The sequence below is a fragment of the Lathamus discolor genome, chromosome 1 (assembly GCF_037157495.1).
Source record: "Lathamus discolor isolate bLatDis1 chromosome 1, bLatDis1.hap1, whole genome shotgun sequence".
Classification (NCBI taxonomy): Eukaryota; Metazoa; Chordata; class Aves; order Psittaciformes; family Psittacidae; genus Lathamus; species Lathamus discolor.
In genome coordinates this window covers 153,214,507-153,232,302 of record NC_088884.1, presented here as the reverse complement: position 1 = coordinate 153,232,302, position 17,796 = coordinate 153,214,507, and the positions used below count along the sequence as shown (strand labels likewise).

Below are 17,796 nucleotides of genomic sequence, written 5' to 3'. Positions count from 1 at the left end.
TTACAATAAAACCATTTCAGTCATGTTCCACTGCTTAACTGAAGAGAAATCCACAACCCCCCAAAATTTTTCCCACCAACTCTTTCCAAACTTTAACTGTAACAGTGTAAGTTATATATATAGCTAGTCACTCCAAGGAGGGGAGGGGAGTGAGTAGGGACTATAGCTAAGTTTTCCTCCATGAACTTTCAAACTTACTTATCTAAGCTTTTGTAAGAAGTAAAACTATTTTCTACTAATAAAGACGCATTATGGGCATATTAACTTGAGGATATAGTACTGTTTTGAAAATGCGATAAATCTGCTTTTCCTTCAGTTTACACATTTATGCATTAAAGAACCAGGGATTTATTCCTATCCCTTCAAACACGTACACATTTGAATACTCTAAGGACTTCAAGTTACACACATTTCCACAACTTGCATTTTACACACTTGGCTTGGGTAATGATTAAAAAGTTGACGTTAGAAAACTGTAAAAATTGTTCCTCCAGGAATGTCACACAGCTTAATAAGCAGAAGCACAATCTGAAAATGTTTTGCATTCAAGAAATTCGCTTCTATGTGCTGCTGGTGAACTTAGAAACTTAATGGCACTCGTGTGCAGCAGTCACACAGCATTACCCTACTGTAACTGAACTACACTCTGTGCGTTTAAATGCATTTAAAATTTGGGCTTCAATGACCCGTAGTTATTTCCTGAGGATGATAAAAGAGCAGTTGTAATTATACCAGAATCTGCATTGTCATTGTTTGTTACATGCATACAACCCAGATTAACGTTTAATACAGGGTTAGTGTGGTACAGAGGAACAAATCTTCATTTCTCCTCCTATCTTTAGATTATGGATGAGATTTTCACTTCAGAACAATCACAACAAAACACATCCTCTCCCCCTTAAAATATACCGAGTATCTATTACTAGAATATAAATCTAGACATCAGGTCCCTCTACTGGGTTAATATGGGATGGCAGAGAGAACAAATGCCCCACATTCGACTGGGTTTTAGAACCTTGCAGATGCATCACAAGTGCTGTCACACATCACCAGCACTGGCCAAATGCAGTAGAGCTGGCAGTGCTATTCCCATTCCAGTTCAGAGTGATAGGCCAAAAGCATTTACAGAGAAAAAACTACCAAGACAAGACATAAAATTGATTGTACATGGGCTGAGGCCTCTGTTCTTAATATAAAAAAAATCAAACTACATTTTGGACTTCAAATATGTATATGCTAATGATGAAAAAGCAAGAATAAAAACTACAGTCAGCCTCAGCAGAAGTACAGTTATCATTCTGAAGACGTTTGCTACCCCTCCATGTAAAAGATTACCCGAATGGAACTATTTCAAATCAGTCTACAATTAGTCTTCCAAAATGAAACCTTCCCTCTTATGAATCAAAAATCAAAAGGAAAATCTCTCATGCTGGTCACAGAACAGTTTGCAGTACAACTCCTACTGAATTCTGAGAGGTAGGAAAAGATTGTCTTTTAGAAGAACTTTTTTAGGTTTTTTACTTTTGAGAGTCAGAAGAAAATGTCACCTTCCAAAACAGAGTTGAAAGTACTAGATCAAAAGCAACAGAATTCACTTGATACAGAAAGCATGCGTAACAAATGCCTTTAGACCTTCAGGCTGCGTGACCAAAGGCTTACAAACAAAGCCTTTATCTCGCAGAGTGTCTGGCTGTTGGGTTTGGTTTTTGGCTGGGTTTTTGGGGGGTTGTTTTTACTGTTTTTTAAATAAAGGCTTCATCCCTTCAAAAATGAGAACAGTCTGCAGGCAAAAACCATGAATTCGTCATATTCAGAAACACGCTATGCTTACAAATAGCATGGAAAAGATACAACACAGAACAGTGATTTTAATACTGTGCAAATAAAGACCAATGAAATAATGCTTCACACAATGTATTTTAAGGCAATGCGTTCCCCTTCACACAGATTATACTATTTAATGCAGTATTTACTGTATCACAAACCGATTTGAGAACACATGTATCTATAAATATACTTTTAAGTAGCATTCAAATAACAATCACAAATCTTAAAAGCACCTATTTGGTTTAACATTAGGAAACTAAGAGCAAGGCATTCTGATCAAAAAAATCAATCTGGACTGAACTCAAAAGGCTGTCTCAGTGTTCAGATCTCCAGCAGCAAGTCTGTAGGTCCTCAAAAGTCAAAGATTTGTCAGAAATTTCACAGGGTTTTCTCCTTAATTTATCCTTTAAAATAAGAAAATTCAGTAATAAAATGCAAATTATGAAAGTGTGTATACTTATCAGAAACTTTGTGCACTTCAGTTACCATCACAGCCTTTAAATATGTACCAGTTTCACGAGGTTTTCTTTAACAGACCAAACGCGTCTCAAAGCTCATCTACCTCAGAACAAAATACCACTGATTTCCAAACATTCTGAACGGAGACCATTGACAAGCTTCAAATCTTAAGAAACCAAATCAACGAACAAATCCCTAATGCACCTAAATAATGAACTATAATATTATATATAACATGGTTCAACAGATTTAACAATTTTAACCATGTAGACATCTAATTTATGTGTAAATCAATTTCAGACTCATTTCCAAAACTAGCAAGTATGGCTTAAATAAGATTTGTACTAGAAATGCCAGTAATAATTAACTTCAATACTTGAGTATTTTTCAGAAAACATTTAAAGTGTATGCATTTAGGAGGTATTACAGTAATTCCAAATAGGTATATAACATACATATAACCATAGCAGCTCTGAAGATCTTGACACCATGGTGCAATTTACCATAAGCAAGTTTCTTTTCTTGAAAGCTCTCTAGTACTTTGAGTCACAGCTGGACAACACATGCTTATCAATTTTCCCAAAATTTTAACAGATATTTCAGCTTAAGCCAGCAAGTCAGAATACAAACTGCAAATATTCCAGTGAAATTTGGGTACAGTATGTCACGGAACCATAGAATGGTTTGGGTTGGAAAGGACCTTAAGATTATCTAGTTCCAACCCCCCTGCCATGGGCAGGGACGCCTTCCATTAGACCAGGTTGCTCAAGGCCCTGTCCACTCTGGCCCTGAACACCGCCAGGGATGGAACATTCACAGTTCCTCTGGGCAGCCTTTTCCAGTGTCTCACCACCCGCACAGTAAAGAACTTCTTCCTTATATCCAATATAACCTCCCCTGCTTAAGTTTTAACCCGTTACCCCTTGTCCTGTCACTTCAGTCCCTGATGCAGAGTCCCACTCCAGCATCCTTATAGGCCCCCTTCAGGTACTGGAAGGCTGCTATGAGGTCTCCACGCAGCCTTCTCTTCTCCAGGCTCAACAGCCCCAACTTCCTCAGCCTCTCTTCATAAAGGAGGTGCTCCGGTCCCCTGATCATCCTCGTGGTCCTCCTCTGGGCTTGTTCCAACAACTTCATGTCCTTCTTATGTTTAGGACACCAGACTTGTACACAGTGCTCCACGTGAGGTCCCACAAGAGCAGAGTAGAGGGGCAGGATCACCTCCTTCGACCTGCTGGTCACGCTCCTTTTGATGCAGCCCAGGATATAGTTGGTTTCTGGGCTGCGAACGCACACTCATGTTCCTTTTTCTCATTGACCAACACCCTCAAGTCCTTCTCCACAGAGCTGCTCTGAATCACTTCTCCACCTAGCACCTATGTTTTCTGTACTGTGCCTCCTTCCACAGCCCCACACACAAGTACTTGCAAAAAGCTCCTACCAACTCTATGAAAACTCATGACTTATTGATATATCATTTTGCAATATTGAGCTTGCATCCATATAACGATACCCAGCAGAGACCACTCTCATTGGGCAAGGCATGGAATTAATAATAGGAACAATAATAATATACTCAAGAAAATCCACTTGTACAAAGAAAACCCAAATTAATGGAAAAAACCCCACAAGAACAAATAACCCCCCACACCAAACCCTTACACACATTTTATCTTATATCCACATATCAAACTACCTCACTGTACAGACAATATTGGAGGAAGAGAAGTCAAATGAAAAAAAACACAGATGTCTGCAGCAGAATCAAGACCAGAAACTAACAAACCAAAAGAGAACATGCTGGTTATTCTCAAAAAAAACCCCCTGAAGACCTAGTCAATCAAGACTCCCATTAAACTTAAACAGAAGTTTGTAACACAGTAACACTGGTATCTTGAATAGCTGTGTGTGACTAAGAAGGTTGGGGAAGTGTTTTCATTCATTGTTCATTTTATATCTTTCTGTACTTACCTGACAGAACCTCAGTTCAGGACTTGAGAATTCTATTTCCCTGCTACAGTTGATGACACCAGCACACTATAAAGCAAGCATGGAAGGAGGCTGCCTAAAGCAATTAAAACAGTGATAATGATGTCACAAACATTCTGAGATGGAAACACCTTAATGACCATCCTCAGTTTGCAGCATTTCTAACGAAGATGATTTATACAGTATCCATAAGATTAAATTTGTCCTCTTCACCACCTCCGCCCCCCAAAAAAAGCACATTGCAATGGATTTTTCCACTCTGGTGTTCGGAGACCACATATCCCTTCCAGCTTGTTCAAAACAGAAGTCATTGCTGGAGTTTTGGAAAGAAGCAATGGCTAATCATTCCCCAGAGAAACAAGAGTTCTGCAAGCGAAGAACCACAGAACTGCCTAGTTTGGAAGAGACCTCACAAGATCATCTTGTCCACCCTTTCAAGGGAAAGGGAGCACAGGCAAGATTATCTAGCACCCTGTCCTACTGCGTCTTCAAAACCTCTAGCAATGGGGACTTTATTCCATTCCAATTGTTTCAAGAGGTTTTTCCAGTGAATGATTGCTCTTATTACTAAATAAAATAAAGCAAATTTATTCTCATCTCAAGATGAAACCATGCAGCACACCTTGTACCCACTATCCCTTTTCTTCTCCCTGGGACTCCTTGTGAAAAGAGAGTCTCTGTCTTCTTCGTAGCTGTCCTTTAAGCAGGGAGATATCACTGCAATAAACCCACTATTGAAAACAGTTCTTTCCTGTAAATTCTGTCATCTTTCTTAGGAATCATAGGAATCGTATGAGAGAAACAAATTCCCAAGATACCAAGAACCAACTCTTCCTTGAGAATTAATCTGAATTAAAGGAGCACAGCAACTCTCAGCATTTTACTCCTAAATTATTGCTAATTTAGATGTTTAACTGCTGCATTCTTCCCTGATATCCATTTGTAAACAACACTAGCATTTGGTTTTCCCCTTGGTCTTAATGTTGTACCCATCCCAAAATTGGGCTGAAATTGCTTGTATGCAAATACATTCTTTAGAGTACAGATTTTCTTGTTTCTCAATAACTTAACTGAACCAAAATTAAATTTAGAATGCCAGGTCATACAAAGAATCAGTAGGAAGTAAGGAAAATAAATAGTAATATAAGAACAAGCACATGTTTTAAGATTTCCTCAATTCTCTATATAACAAATCTGTATTTGCAGTCTTTAAAACTAAGGTTTTTGAGAAAGGGATTAGGTAGCAGTATGGTTCACAACATACGCATCCAATCGTTATTCAGAATATCATCCCAAAACTAAACTGATATTAGGTCTCAAAACTTAGAAAACTATTATTTGAAAGCAGAGGGAACAAACACAATAAGAGCATGTTATAAGCATGATAAACTTGGAGGATGTAGAAAAGAAACTTCCAGCTTCTTCAAATCTCGATGTCATTCTGAAGACACCCTGTACATCTGTACTACAGCACTCGCTCAGCAACACAGGTTTTGGCTACCCAGGCAGCATGTGATGTTCTCCTCTCTTTGGCTCATTAGGTTCAGATAATCAACTTGGAAAAAGAACAGACACATTCCGCTATCAACCCACAAAGCACACAGTTAAGGTATTGAAAGGAGAAATAAACTGAATGAGGTTTTCGTAATACAGTTACCCTGCTTCTTGCAAAGCCTGATAAAAAGAAAACTAATTTGGCACTTCAGCCATTTCAAATTATCACAGTAGTGACTATGTTCTAAAATGGACTGAAAAGAAACGAGTCTTCGTTTTTATCCCAAGGCCACAGGGCTATCTATAAAGCTCTTCAGATTCTAGTGTGGTTTCACTTGGTTTCTTTTTTCTGTCCTCAACCCACACCCTCCTTGCAAACACACTTTGGAACTTTATTCTGTCACTTTCTAAAATATAGCAATTCATGTCTGACCAAGACCTAAAAAAGCTCACTGTTAAGATATATTCTGAACAGAGCTTAGAGTGGAGATTTTTAAGTACTAATATTAATCATGAGGTTGTTCTTGGTGACTTCCACTGCTGCCAGTTAAATTTTTGAGCAAAATTACTTTTGCACAGTGTGTTCCGTTTTGCACAATGGAAGCATGAAGGCTTTTATGCACAGTAATGACTACTAAAAATTCAGAAACTGGCAGCATCTGCAATGAAGGTTTTTTTTCTTCATCTACATTTATATCTATTCCACAATTCAAAAGGTAAACCAGAAAACAACGAAAGTTCTGAAGCAGCTCAGTAGCAATGTGTAAAGTACAACCAAAACATAAGCAACAAAAAAGAACCTAATATTAAGCCACCAAATAAGAGGTACTTGCTTTCTTTCCTTCCTGCTGTAATAACAGCTACCTTAGAAGATGAAGTCTATGATCAGCAGCATCCTCATCCCTTCCTGAAAATACCAGAACTTCCCTCAGTCCTATACTCAGACACCTCCACTATTAGAAGTATTTTTATATTGGTTGATGATGCAGAGAAATTAAAACAAAAAATAAAAAAGAGGTGAATTCAGGACTGAGAAGTCTGTTCTAGGGACATATAAAACCCATACCAATAAAGGCACATGGAAACAGTAAGAGTTGTGTCTGTTCGAAACACAGCTTCCCTTCCGCTGCCCTTTCTGAATTCCAGCCACGTCTAGTGACTCACTGTTCCACAATTTTTTCTCACACTTTTATCAAGATTCAGTATTAACATTATTTTAGAAGAGATGAATAATGTATGTGCAATAATGTATTTTAAATACCTGAATACTAAAAAAAAAAAAAAGCTTTTTTTTCTTATTCTTTACAGAAAATAACACAAGATGAAACCCATGAGGGGAATTGATGGGGATTCTACAAACTACTGTGAAGCAGGCCAATTTGACACACAGTTTACAAGAATTACATTAGTTCACTAATGTTCCAGTATTAATTAACTTTATAATCATCAGCACTGAAGGTCTGCATTTATGAAACAGAACATTCCAGTGTTAATAAATTCTGATGCCAATTGTGCCAATGTGAAAGTTTTGTTTAATGTAGCAAACTAACTACATTAATCCCAGTTCACCATCAAATTTGATTTCCATGTGGTTTATACCCCCCTTCCACCCACACACTGAAAGACAACCACCGCCCATCTAAGCCGTACCCATGGATAACACACAAAACATAACTGATACAAAAACTCACTTTCACTGGACAACATCTAAAATATGTAAATACCTGTTCCTGCAGGTCGTAGTCATAGCTATCATGCAGCAGAAGACTGAGGACATACCGAGTATAAATCATGGCATCAATGCCACACTTCTCTAGCTCTTGTCCCAGCCAGGTCTGCACTGGACCCAAAGCATGTAGCAGAGACATTTCAGAAACAGATACAGGGCCTGGATAAGAGCTTGAGGAGCTTTCAGATGGCAAACCATCCACAACAACTGTACAGATAGGGCGCATGAATCTAGGTGGTTGGCATCCTTATAACGTGAAGCATTTTCTGTAGTTGATATTCCGTCGGTATCTGGAGGTGATTTTCACTCCAGTAAATAGGAGAGAGGCTTGACTTCTAGGACAATCATTTATATTTCCTGGCAGTTAGCCGTCTAGAGACGAACATCACTCTTCAGGCATGACCAGTGAATAAACTAAATCCTAATAGCAAACACATATGTAGATGTGTTTTTCTACCTTAATTTCACATTGAGGCCAGATGCAAGTCCCCAGCAGGACCTATAAAGAGGAAAAAATGATAAGTTGTGATAATATGTATCCATACATGAATAATATTAAACAGTGAAAAAACACCCAATGTAGAAAGCAGTCATTTATGTGCTGCTTACTCCACATGTATCACACACCTATTCAGTGTCATTTTGAAAAGCAACAGGAATTATTCCAAGTTTAAAGGCGACTTTTAGAAAAGGTTCTTTTAAATGCGGGAAGAGAGATTCTTTCAAAGACTTCACAACTAATCTGTTGATTGAAATACATGCCTGACCTAGCTTTATGGGCAAGTTAAGATCTTATTATTTTCACTGCCAGCTGAAAAAAAAAAAAAAACACAAACCTTTGATTAAATAAAAAATTAAACCAAAAACCCAACAAAAAAATCACCATTAGTTTGCATAAAGACTGTGTATCTTGTATCACTAGAAGACAATATAATCCTACTGTTTGGCAGTGATTTCTGTTTCTGGAATAGAAAAAGAAGTGCCTTGTTTATGAAACATTGAATTTATGAAATTCATCTGGCCAGGAGTTTCATAAATCCCACCGCTAAATAGCTGCCATCCTCAGGCTCGGGTTTGGGGGATTTTTTGTAGTTTCAATATTCACTTTGCCTCAGGAAAGCAAAGCATTTTATCACCCACAATCTGTCCTCATAAAAATATGAATCTCTGAAACAAAATATTTGAGCAGAACACAATTTATCAGTATCAGAATTAACACTTAACCCTCTTTACAGAAACCATACACCAGTCTTACCTGAGAGCTTACACTCTAAACCATATCCTAAAATAGACAAACCATCCTAAGGCTTATGCCACCCACAAGCCCAGCTCAATCTCGATAAGTAAGGGGCAGAAGGTTCAATCACCACACACGTAGGCATGCTGCCCTCTAACCCAGAGGAACCCATGCCAAAAAAAGCATTTTTGGACTTGTCTGCCAATGAACCACATGTCAATCCGGCATTTGAGTAGGCTGTTCCTCTCCTCTCCAGCTTCTCAGCAAGAGAAAACAAAGCTCAAACCCTAGCAGGAAACATCCCTTCACTGAAAGAAAAACTAAAGAATCTAAACTAAGGAATCTAAACAAAACTGTTCTGTTTCAACCCCACTGCAAGACAACCAACACATGCAGAACAGACATCACCTAATATAACTAACTAAACTACATACTGTGTGCGGCATTTCATGTGGGCAGCATGTGCTTTGGGGCCAAACAAAACTGAAAGGTGACCTTACAGTGTGCATACAACTAAATAGCTTTCTTTGCATCACCACCAAGGTGCAACTGTATATTCTAGATCTGTACTGAATCAATTGCAACATAATCAAAAATAGACCCATTCTAATCAGTTGCTGCAGAGTTGACAAAACCCTACACTATGCTAAAGCCGTCTTACTTCCCTGATGGCAATGTTCATTTGGAGAAAGTAACCCAGGAGTATTCAGTCTTTGTCAGTAACACGTTTCCATTCATCAGAATCTCATAACTGAGCACAAACAGGAGGAACTGCAAAGGGCCTGGAGCTTACTGCTTCATTACATAATTAGATAACAGAACACACAAGAACAGTCTAATGTAGTGACCAAGATACTCTGAATCAGGAGCCACAAGTCTAAACTCTCAAGTAGTCCATACTCTCTAAGTTGCTGAAAAACAACATTCCACTCAACATCCATTTTGTCCTTCTCCTGTCAGTGCTCCACACCACTCCCCACGTTTCAAAGATCTAGGAAAACTGTCTCTCCTGATGTGTGCTTTTGAGACATAGAGCAGAACAACTTCCCTGTTCAGGAAATCAGTAACTTTTAAAAAGTTGACAGCAAGTTCCACTGGAAAGAGATAGTATGAAAAGGTGGATGGAGGGAAAAATACTGGGGGGGGGGGGGGAAGGGGGAAACAACTGACAAAATAAGAAATCAGGAAGTCTTCCTGGGGGCTGATGGGGTCTGTCTGTCAGAGGGGTCTATCTGTCAGAGAAGGGGAAGAGTAGATTTTCTATATCATCTTTTAGTAGATTTAGACTGGGCATAAGGAAGACATTTGCTATGATGAGGGTGGTGAGACACTGGTGCAGCTTGTCCAGAGGATGACCTATTTGAGATGCTCAAAGTCAGGCTGGACAGGGCTTGGAGCAACCTGATCTAGCGAAAGATGTCCTTGCCCACAGTAGGTGTGCATGTGGAGGACGGACTAGATGATCTTTAAAGGCTCCTTCCAACCCAAAGTATTTGATTCAATGACATAGCAAAGCAAAGGGCTTCTGGATACTGAGTCACATCAATCAAAACTTACTCAGACACATTGTTAAGATCTTTAGCACAAAGTAAGGACTGTGTTTATGCTTCAGCTTTTCCCCAATGAGGTGGTAAGGTGGCCTCTCTTTTCTATCTTACCATTTACTTTCATGAGGTATTGGAGAAATTCAGTTCTTGAGACCTAGGCTGGCAAAACCAGATTGACTTTGGCTGACTAGTTAAAAGAGTGTCTTGGTTTTATTAGATGGGGAGGAAAAGGGAGACAAGTTATCACAGACTAGGAAATGAGACAAAACCAAAATTTCTGTGATGTCCACATATTATAGTGCAGCTTTTTTTTAATATCATATTCAATTACCTAGCTCAACATTACATTAAGTTTCAAAATATATATGACATAAAAAATGGAAATCTAAAAAAAATCTGAAATAATATCTAGGAGTTGTCATTTTACACCTGTCAAGTACTTTGCTTTACAGGAAGTCTTAAACATATTTCCATTATATCTTAAAATAACAATATTTTATGCAAACTGATTATTATCCCATCCCCACACGAGAGAGGCTTTCCCTAGCAAATTAATACAGGTCACTCAAAGAGCGAACATTTCTGCTAATAGATATGAAGCTTGACTTTAAATACAACATTTTCTGACAAAGAAGTTATCATCCTTTTTTAATTTTTTTCTCACTGTCTTGTTAAACTTTCCCCATTCTCACAACAGCTACTCTGAATAGGGAAGCTACAATACAGCCTAAGTAACCAGTGCACGGCTACTTATTTTAACTACCAAGTTGGAAAGAATTCTCCATTTCCAGCTATAAAATACAATGGAGGGACACGCCTTATGAGAATTACCAAATAAAAATCTACACATCTCTATCAATAGTTTGTGAAAACTGCTCATAACTTAAAAATACTAAAGCCAAAAGTATATAATTACACTATTTCTAAAGAATTGCTACTTACTCCCTGGTAGATTTTTTCCTTTTAAGTAACCTTCAGTATTTGTAATACTGATCAATGACCTTAACAAGGTTACTGTTAGATAAATTGTCAACAGCTTAACCACTAGAGGCACCAAAACCAATTTATGAAGTGTTTTGTGAGGGAACTGGAATACAGTAAACACTTCGAGTTTTCCAACTTAGACCATCTTAAAATACACAGTCTTCCTCAAAATTCTACTCAGTGTGATAGTCACTAAACGTTCTTCTGACCCAAAATAGACAGCGGAAGAAAACAGATGAGTTTTAGTCTTCTGAGATCTGGTTACGGAAAAGCAACAACTTTAAATAATCTATAGAAAAAACAGGAAGGAGGAGCAATGGCACAGAAACTGAAGCTGGAACACTCCAGGTCTGTTCCCTACCGCACAGCTGCTCCCACATGGTAAATAACCTAAATAACCTTTTCTGAAGACTAAGTAATCCCATTGTTCCCTATAAGTGAGATGACAGATAGGAAAAGCCTCACGCTCGCAGGCCCTTGTTCTCATGGGGGATTTCAACCACCCTGACATCTGTTGGAACGATGGCACTGCATGGCACAAGCAATCCAGGAGGTTCCTCGATTGTGTGGAAGACAACTTCCTTCTGCAAGTAATAGAGGAGCCAACAAGGAGAGGTGCCATGCTTGACCTTGTGCTCACCAACAGGGAAGGGCTTGTTGAGAATGTGGTACTCCAGGGCAGCCTTGGATGCAGCGATCATGAGATGGTCGAATTTGAGATCCCCAGGACAGTGAGAAGAGCGTGTAGCAAGCTCACTGCCCTGGACTTCAAAAGAGCAGACTTTGGCCTCTTCAGGAGCCTGCTTAGTAAGGTTCCATGGGATATAGCCCTGGAGGGCAGGGGGGCCCAAGACTCTTGGTTGATATTCAAGGATCACCTGCTACAAGCTCAGGAGTGCTGCATCCCAACTAGAAGGAAGTGCAGCAGGAGGGCCAGGAGACCTCCTTGGATGGATAAGGAGCTGCTGAGGAAAATTCAAGGAAAAAAGAGGCTTATAAAAAATGGAAGCAAGGACAGGCGGCCTGGGTAGAGTACAGGGGTGTTGTCTGGGAAGCTAGGGACCAGGTTAGGAAGGCTAAGGCCCAGTTAGAATTAAACCTAGCCAGGGATGTTAAGGGTAATAGGAAGGGATTCTACAGGTACGTAGCAAACAAAAAACAGACTAGGGACAACATAGGCCCCCTGAGGAAGCTCTAGGGAGAACTGGCTACACAGGGTTTGGAGAAGGCTGAGGTTCTGAATGACTTCTTTGCCTCGGTCTTCACTGGCAAAGGCTCTGACCACACCACCCAAGTCTTGGCAGGTAGATGCAGGGGCTGTGAGAATGAAGACCTTGGGCCCACTGTAGGAGAGGATCTGGTTCGAGACCATCTTCAAAATCTTAACACACACAAGTCTGTGGGACCTGATGGAATCCATCCGCGGGTCCTGAAGGAGCTGGCGAATGAAGTTCCTAAACCACTGGCCATTGTATTTGAAAAATCCTGGCAGTCAGGTGAAGTTCCCGACGACTGCAAAAAGGGAAATATAACCCCCATTTTCAAGAAGGGGAAAATAGAAGACCCAGAGAATTACAGACCAGTCAGTCTCACCTCTGTGCCTGGTAAAATATTGGAGCACATTCTCCAGGATGGCATGCTAAAGCACATGAAAAACAACAAGGTGCTTGGTGACAGCCAGCATGGCTTCACTAAGGGGAAATCCTGCCTGACCAATTTGGTGGCCTTCTATGATGGGGCCACAGAATTGATGGATAAGGGTAAAGCAGTTGATGTCATCTACCTGGACTTGTGCAAAGCGTTTGATACTGTCCCACATGACATCCTTCTTTCTAAATTGGAGAGATACCAATTTGATGTATGGACCACTCAGTGGATAAAGAACTGGCTGGATGGCTGCACACAAAGAGTTGTGGTCAATGGCTCGATGTCCAGTTGGAGACCGGTAACGAGTGGTGTTCCTAGGGGATCGGTGTTGGGACCGGTCTTGTTTAACATCTTCATCGCTGACATAGACAGTGGGACTGAGTGCGCCCTCAGCAAGTTTGCTGATGACACCAAGCTGTGTGGTCCGGTTGATACACTGGAGGGAAGGGATGCCATCCAGAGGGACCTTGACACGCTTGTGAGGTGGGCTGATGCCAACCTTATGAAGTTCAACCACGACAAGTGCAAGGTCCTACACCTGGGTCGGAGCAATCCCAGGCACAGCTACAGACTGGGCAAAGAAGAGATTCAGAGCGGCCCTGCAGAGAAGGACTTGGGGGTGCTGGTCAATGAGAAAATGAACATGAGCCGGCTTCTGTGTGTGCTCTCAGCCCAGAAAGCCAACCGTATCCTGGGCTGCATCAAAAGGAGCGTGACAATGCAGGTCGAAGGAGGTGATCCTGCCCGTCTACTCTGCTCTTGTGAGACCTCACCTGGAGCATTGTGTGCAGTTCTGGTGTCCTCAACATAAAAAGGACACGGAACTGTTGGAACAAGTCCAGGGAAGGGCCACGAGGATGATCAGGGGACTGGAGCACCTCCCGTATGAAGACAGGCTGAGGAAGTTGGGGCTGTTCAGCCTGGAGAAGAGAAGGCTGCATGGGGACCTAATAGCAGCCTTCCAGTACCTGAAGGGGGCCTATAGGGATGCTGGGGAGGGACTCTTCTTCAGGGACTGTAGTGACAGGACAAGGGGTAACGGGTTAAAACTTAAACAGGGGAAGTTTAGATTGGATATAAGGAGGAAATTCTTTCCTGTTAGGGTGGTGAGGCACTGGAATGGGTTGCCCAGGAAGTTGTGAATGTTCCATCCCTGGTGGTGTTCAAGGCCAGGTTGGACAGAGCCTTGGGTGGGATGGTTTAGTGTGAGGTGTCCCTGCCCATGTCAGGGAGGGATAGTTTAGTGTGAGGTGTCCCTGCCCATGGCAGGGAGGTTGGAACTAGATGATCTTGAGGTCCTTTCCAACCCTAACTATTCTATGAGTCTATGATTCTATGATAGGAATACTGTCTTAACAAACATTTATTTTTTTTTATTAAGAAGTGTCTTGGTACTACAATAAGAGCCATACAAACACCTTGTGACAGTTGTGTCTACAGAACACAGCAAGATAATGTAAAATTACACTAAGATTACCAAGAAGCTCAATGAAAGAGATATATAATTAAATCACTCAAGGAAGCTTGATCCAAGCCCACCCAGAAAGTTCTAGCATATGTAGCCGTTCTTATCAGACTATGGACAGAAAGACTGGCTAAAATCTCATGCCAGGCAAGCCATTTCCATGTCTTTAACACCTTTTTTTTCTCTACATTATCACTTCTCCTACCAAAAAGAAGTTCTTTTAAGGAGCTTAAAAGTAAGGCCTTTTTTTTCCAATTGTTTCTAATCCTGGAAAACAGAGACCAAAGCCAAACCACAAACCCCACTGAATTAATCCAAGGTAACCTCATCTGTATTTTATAAGTTCCAAGAAGTACCTGAAAATTATGTATCCACAGAGCAAGGCTCTCAGCAAACACTTTTTGTAAATGAAAAAAAAAAAAAAAATAAGTAGACTTAAAGATTTATCAAGCTTCCAAACCTTCTTAAAGATATCCCTACTAACAACTCTTAAAAGTAGCAAAAAGTATTGGAATAGGAACAGGTTGCCCAAAGAAGTAGTAAAGGCTCCATCCCTGGCAGTGTTCAAGGCCAGGCTGCACAGGGCCTTGAGCAACATGGTCTAGTGTGAGGTGTCCCTGCCCATGGCAGGGGGGATTGGAACTAGAGGATCTTAAGGTCCGTTCCAACCCAAAACATTCTATAAATAGGAGAGTAAAAACCATACCACTAACTCTTGTTCTTTCAGGTAAACCAGCGTTCCACAGACTATTTCTTGAAGATCATAAAAAGGTAACTTGAAAAGGAAGCAAACTGACTGCAGGCTGACACACTGGGGTCTACATTCTCAGTGGAAACAAAAAATACAGGATCTACATACTGAAGGAAGTTGAAAACTAATATATTATTTATTTGTGTAATCTGCGAAGTCTCTCAGGCCTCAGTTACTTTTTACACATTTTGATATATTTACTACAGAGCAGTAGATCTCCTGACTAAAGCTACAAATGCTACCTTTTTCCTTCCTTTCATTCCCAAGAGGAACAACATCTGTGTTTGCAGTGCTTCATTTTCTGCCTACTGCTCTATGTTAACAGTTAGACCAAACACATTCTCACACAATAGTTTAGTCATAACTGCTGTTTTATACAAAATTTCCTCTATTATTCCTTGAAATATGCCACTATATTACATAGTTTCAAAGCTGGGGGGTTCCCCACTATGGTGTTTGATAATGTATGACAGTTTTTCAATGCATGGAGAAACAAAAGAAAACAAAAACCAGAATTCTGACTTATTTTTTAATGTGGATCTAAGTGCCTGCATTTTATAACCAGGAAAAAGTATACTGTTCCAGACTGGTTGTATTAAAAGAAAACAATCCTTTCTCTCCCTCTCTCCCTGACCACATGTAGCAAAACTATGCAAATCCTAATTAGAATAAAGTGAAAATTTTATCAAGTTTGGTCAATAACATGCTAAAATCACATATTCACTTCAGTAAGTTTCAGTCCTCTCTGGAAGACTGATCGAAAGCACGGTCACATCATACAATGGTAACCAAAGTCCAAAACTGTTCTTATAGATTACAGAGGAATCAGCAATTTTACCATCATTTCTTTTGTTTCTTTCAGTGAAAAATCAAAACAAATCCTTAACATACAAACAGAACAGCCACACAGTGAGGAGGGCAGTGTCAAAGCTCAGAAACAAAGCCTATTTAAAATCTAGCAAACAATGGAATCTGTGTCCTTAATAAATTTCACATGGCATTTAAAGGATGTGAATTCCGAACTAGAAGTAGTTGTTATTTTGTAATCACATTCCTCAATAATCTGAGAAATTTAGCTGTAGAGTCTTCAGAGCAAGGATAGAGGGTTTTATGCATTGGTGATGTTTGATGCTACTGTACAATAAGCAGCAGAGCAGGGACCTGATTCATGACCAAGGCACTGAAACACTCTTGGAAAACAAAATTGATAAGGCATATGCTATAACCAAACTGCTCCCTTCATCTCAGTTCAGACAATCCCTGCCACAAAGCTTCAGAAGCATTGCCATGCTGTGGGAAACAGATTAGAAACATGGCTGGAAGCAAAGTAAGGAACACTTAACAGTGGTCAGAAGCATAAAAGCAGCTCTGTGAATTAACTTCTAGATATACACAGAATTTCCTTTCTGAAGGAATATCAGTGGGAAATGCAGGAGTGATACAATCTCATCCGTAATGGATATATGCTTTACAGTTGACTGATATTTGACAAGGCTAGTTTATGCTATGGTTCTAGTGTAACTCAAGTCAAGCCAGCAAACCCACAGAGGAGACAGAGACAGTGTGTAGGTGTTGCTGCAGGATTTCTTTTCTTGTAAATCTGCAAGCTTATTTTCATAACACTTATACAAATGAAAACCTGAAGCTGCTAATCCTGTATAAAAGCTTAACTGAATTACTCAAAGGATTCAAGAGCTACCTTAAGCACCTCATTTACTAAGGCTGGCAAAGAAAAAGAAAGGTATCACCAAGAGGACACTAGGGGAGTCACCAGCACAGTTTAAGAGTCTGCACTGGGACCTTCATTGATTAACAAATTCCTAAGTGACCTGGAAGATGAGATGGATGACCCAGTTCAGGAGCTACCAAAGGACAGCAAGCTCTCAGGGATAGCAAACATAAAATAGCTGAGAAAAATGCAGAATGTCCTTATGAAACTGCACTGGACAACGTAAAGGTGAACAAAATTCAGCACAGGTAAACCTGAAATGAGACACAGAATATAACCACATGATATTAATACACAGAACGAGCTGTGAGCTATTAATCCCAGGATCTATTTCCTAAGTAGTATGTTGGACATTTCATGAAATAAGCTCAAACCCAGAAGCAGATAGAAGAGCAAAACAGAACAAAACCAAAGTAATCTTTGTGTCACTGAATTAATGCTTTGCATGCAGTACAGTATGTACAGTAGTATGGAACATGCAACCCTGGTTGTGGAATCTAAAAGCGGAGATACCTCCATGGATGAAGACTGTTCAATGTTTTTTTTTTAATAGAAAGTACCAACAGGTTAGTATGAGCTGTGTACAAAACTGCACACAACAGCTATTAGAAATTCATTGCCAGAAGATAATGAGGAGTAAAAAAAAATTAGATGGGCATCAAAGGAAATGGAACAGGAGAGATCCCTTGAGAGTTTCCAACTACACAAACCACATGAAGCCCAGGAAATCCCCTGCTGAGGCTTGAGGGAGCATCCAGCAGAAGTATCGCATATACCCTCCCTGTTCTTTTTTGTCTCTAACAGCCCGCTTACAGATGCTGTTGCAGACAAGTACTGCGTTCGACAAAGCCTTTGCCTGAACCAGCACAGCTGTTCTTATAAAACATTCATGTTCACCGTAATACAAGAACAACACAAAAAAAAAAAAAACCATAGCT

The 17,796-nt window shown here is 40.0% G+C and overlaps 1 protein-coding gene across 2 annotated transcripts in view; it reads right to left on the bottom strand.

Annotated features, from left to right (window-relative positions):
* Window positions 1-17,796, bottom strand: part of KIAA0232 (KIAA0232 ortholog) — a 71,597-nt gene that overhangs the window by 41,743 nt on the left and 12,058 nt on the right. The window contains exon 2 of one of the 2 annotated variants that reach the window (XM_065659737.1): window positions 7,494-7,997. In XM_065659737.1, coding sequence (XP_065515809.1) covers window positions 7,494-7,724 — 231 coding nt within the window. In that variant the 5' untranslated portion in view covers window positions 7,725-7,997. The remainder of the gene's footprint in view (window positions 1-7,493; window positions 7,998-17,796) is intronic. The other variant, XM_065659743.1, reaches the window with a different exon arrangement.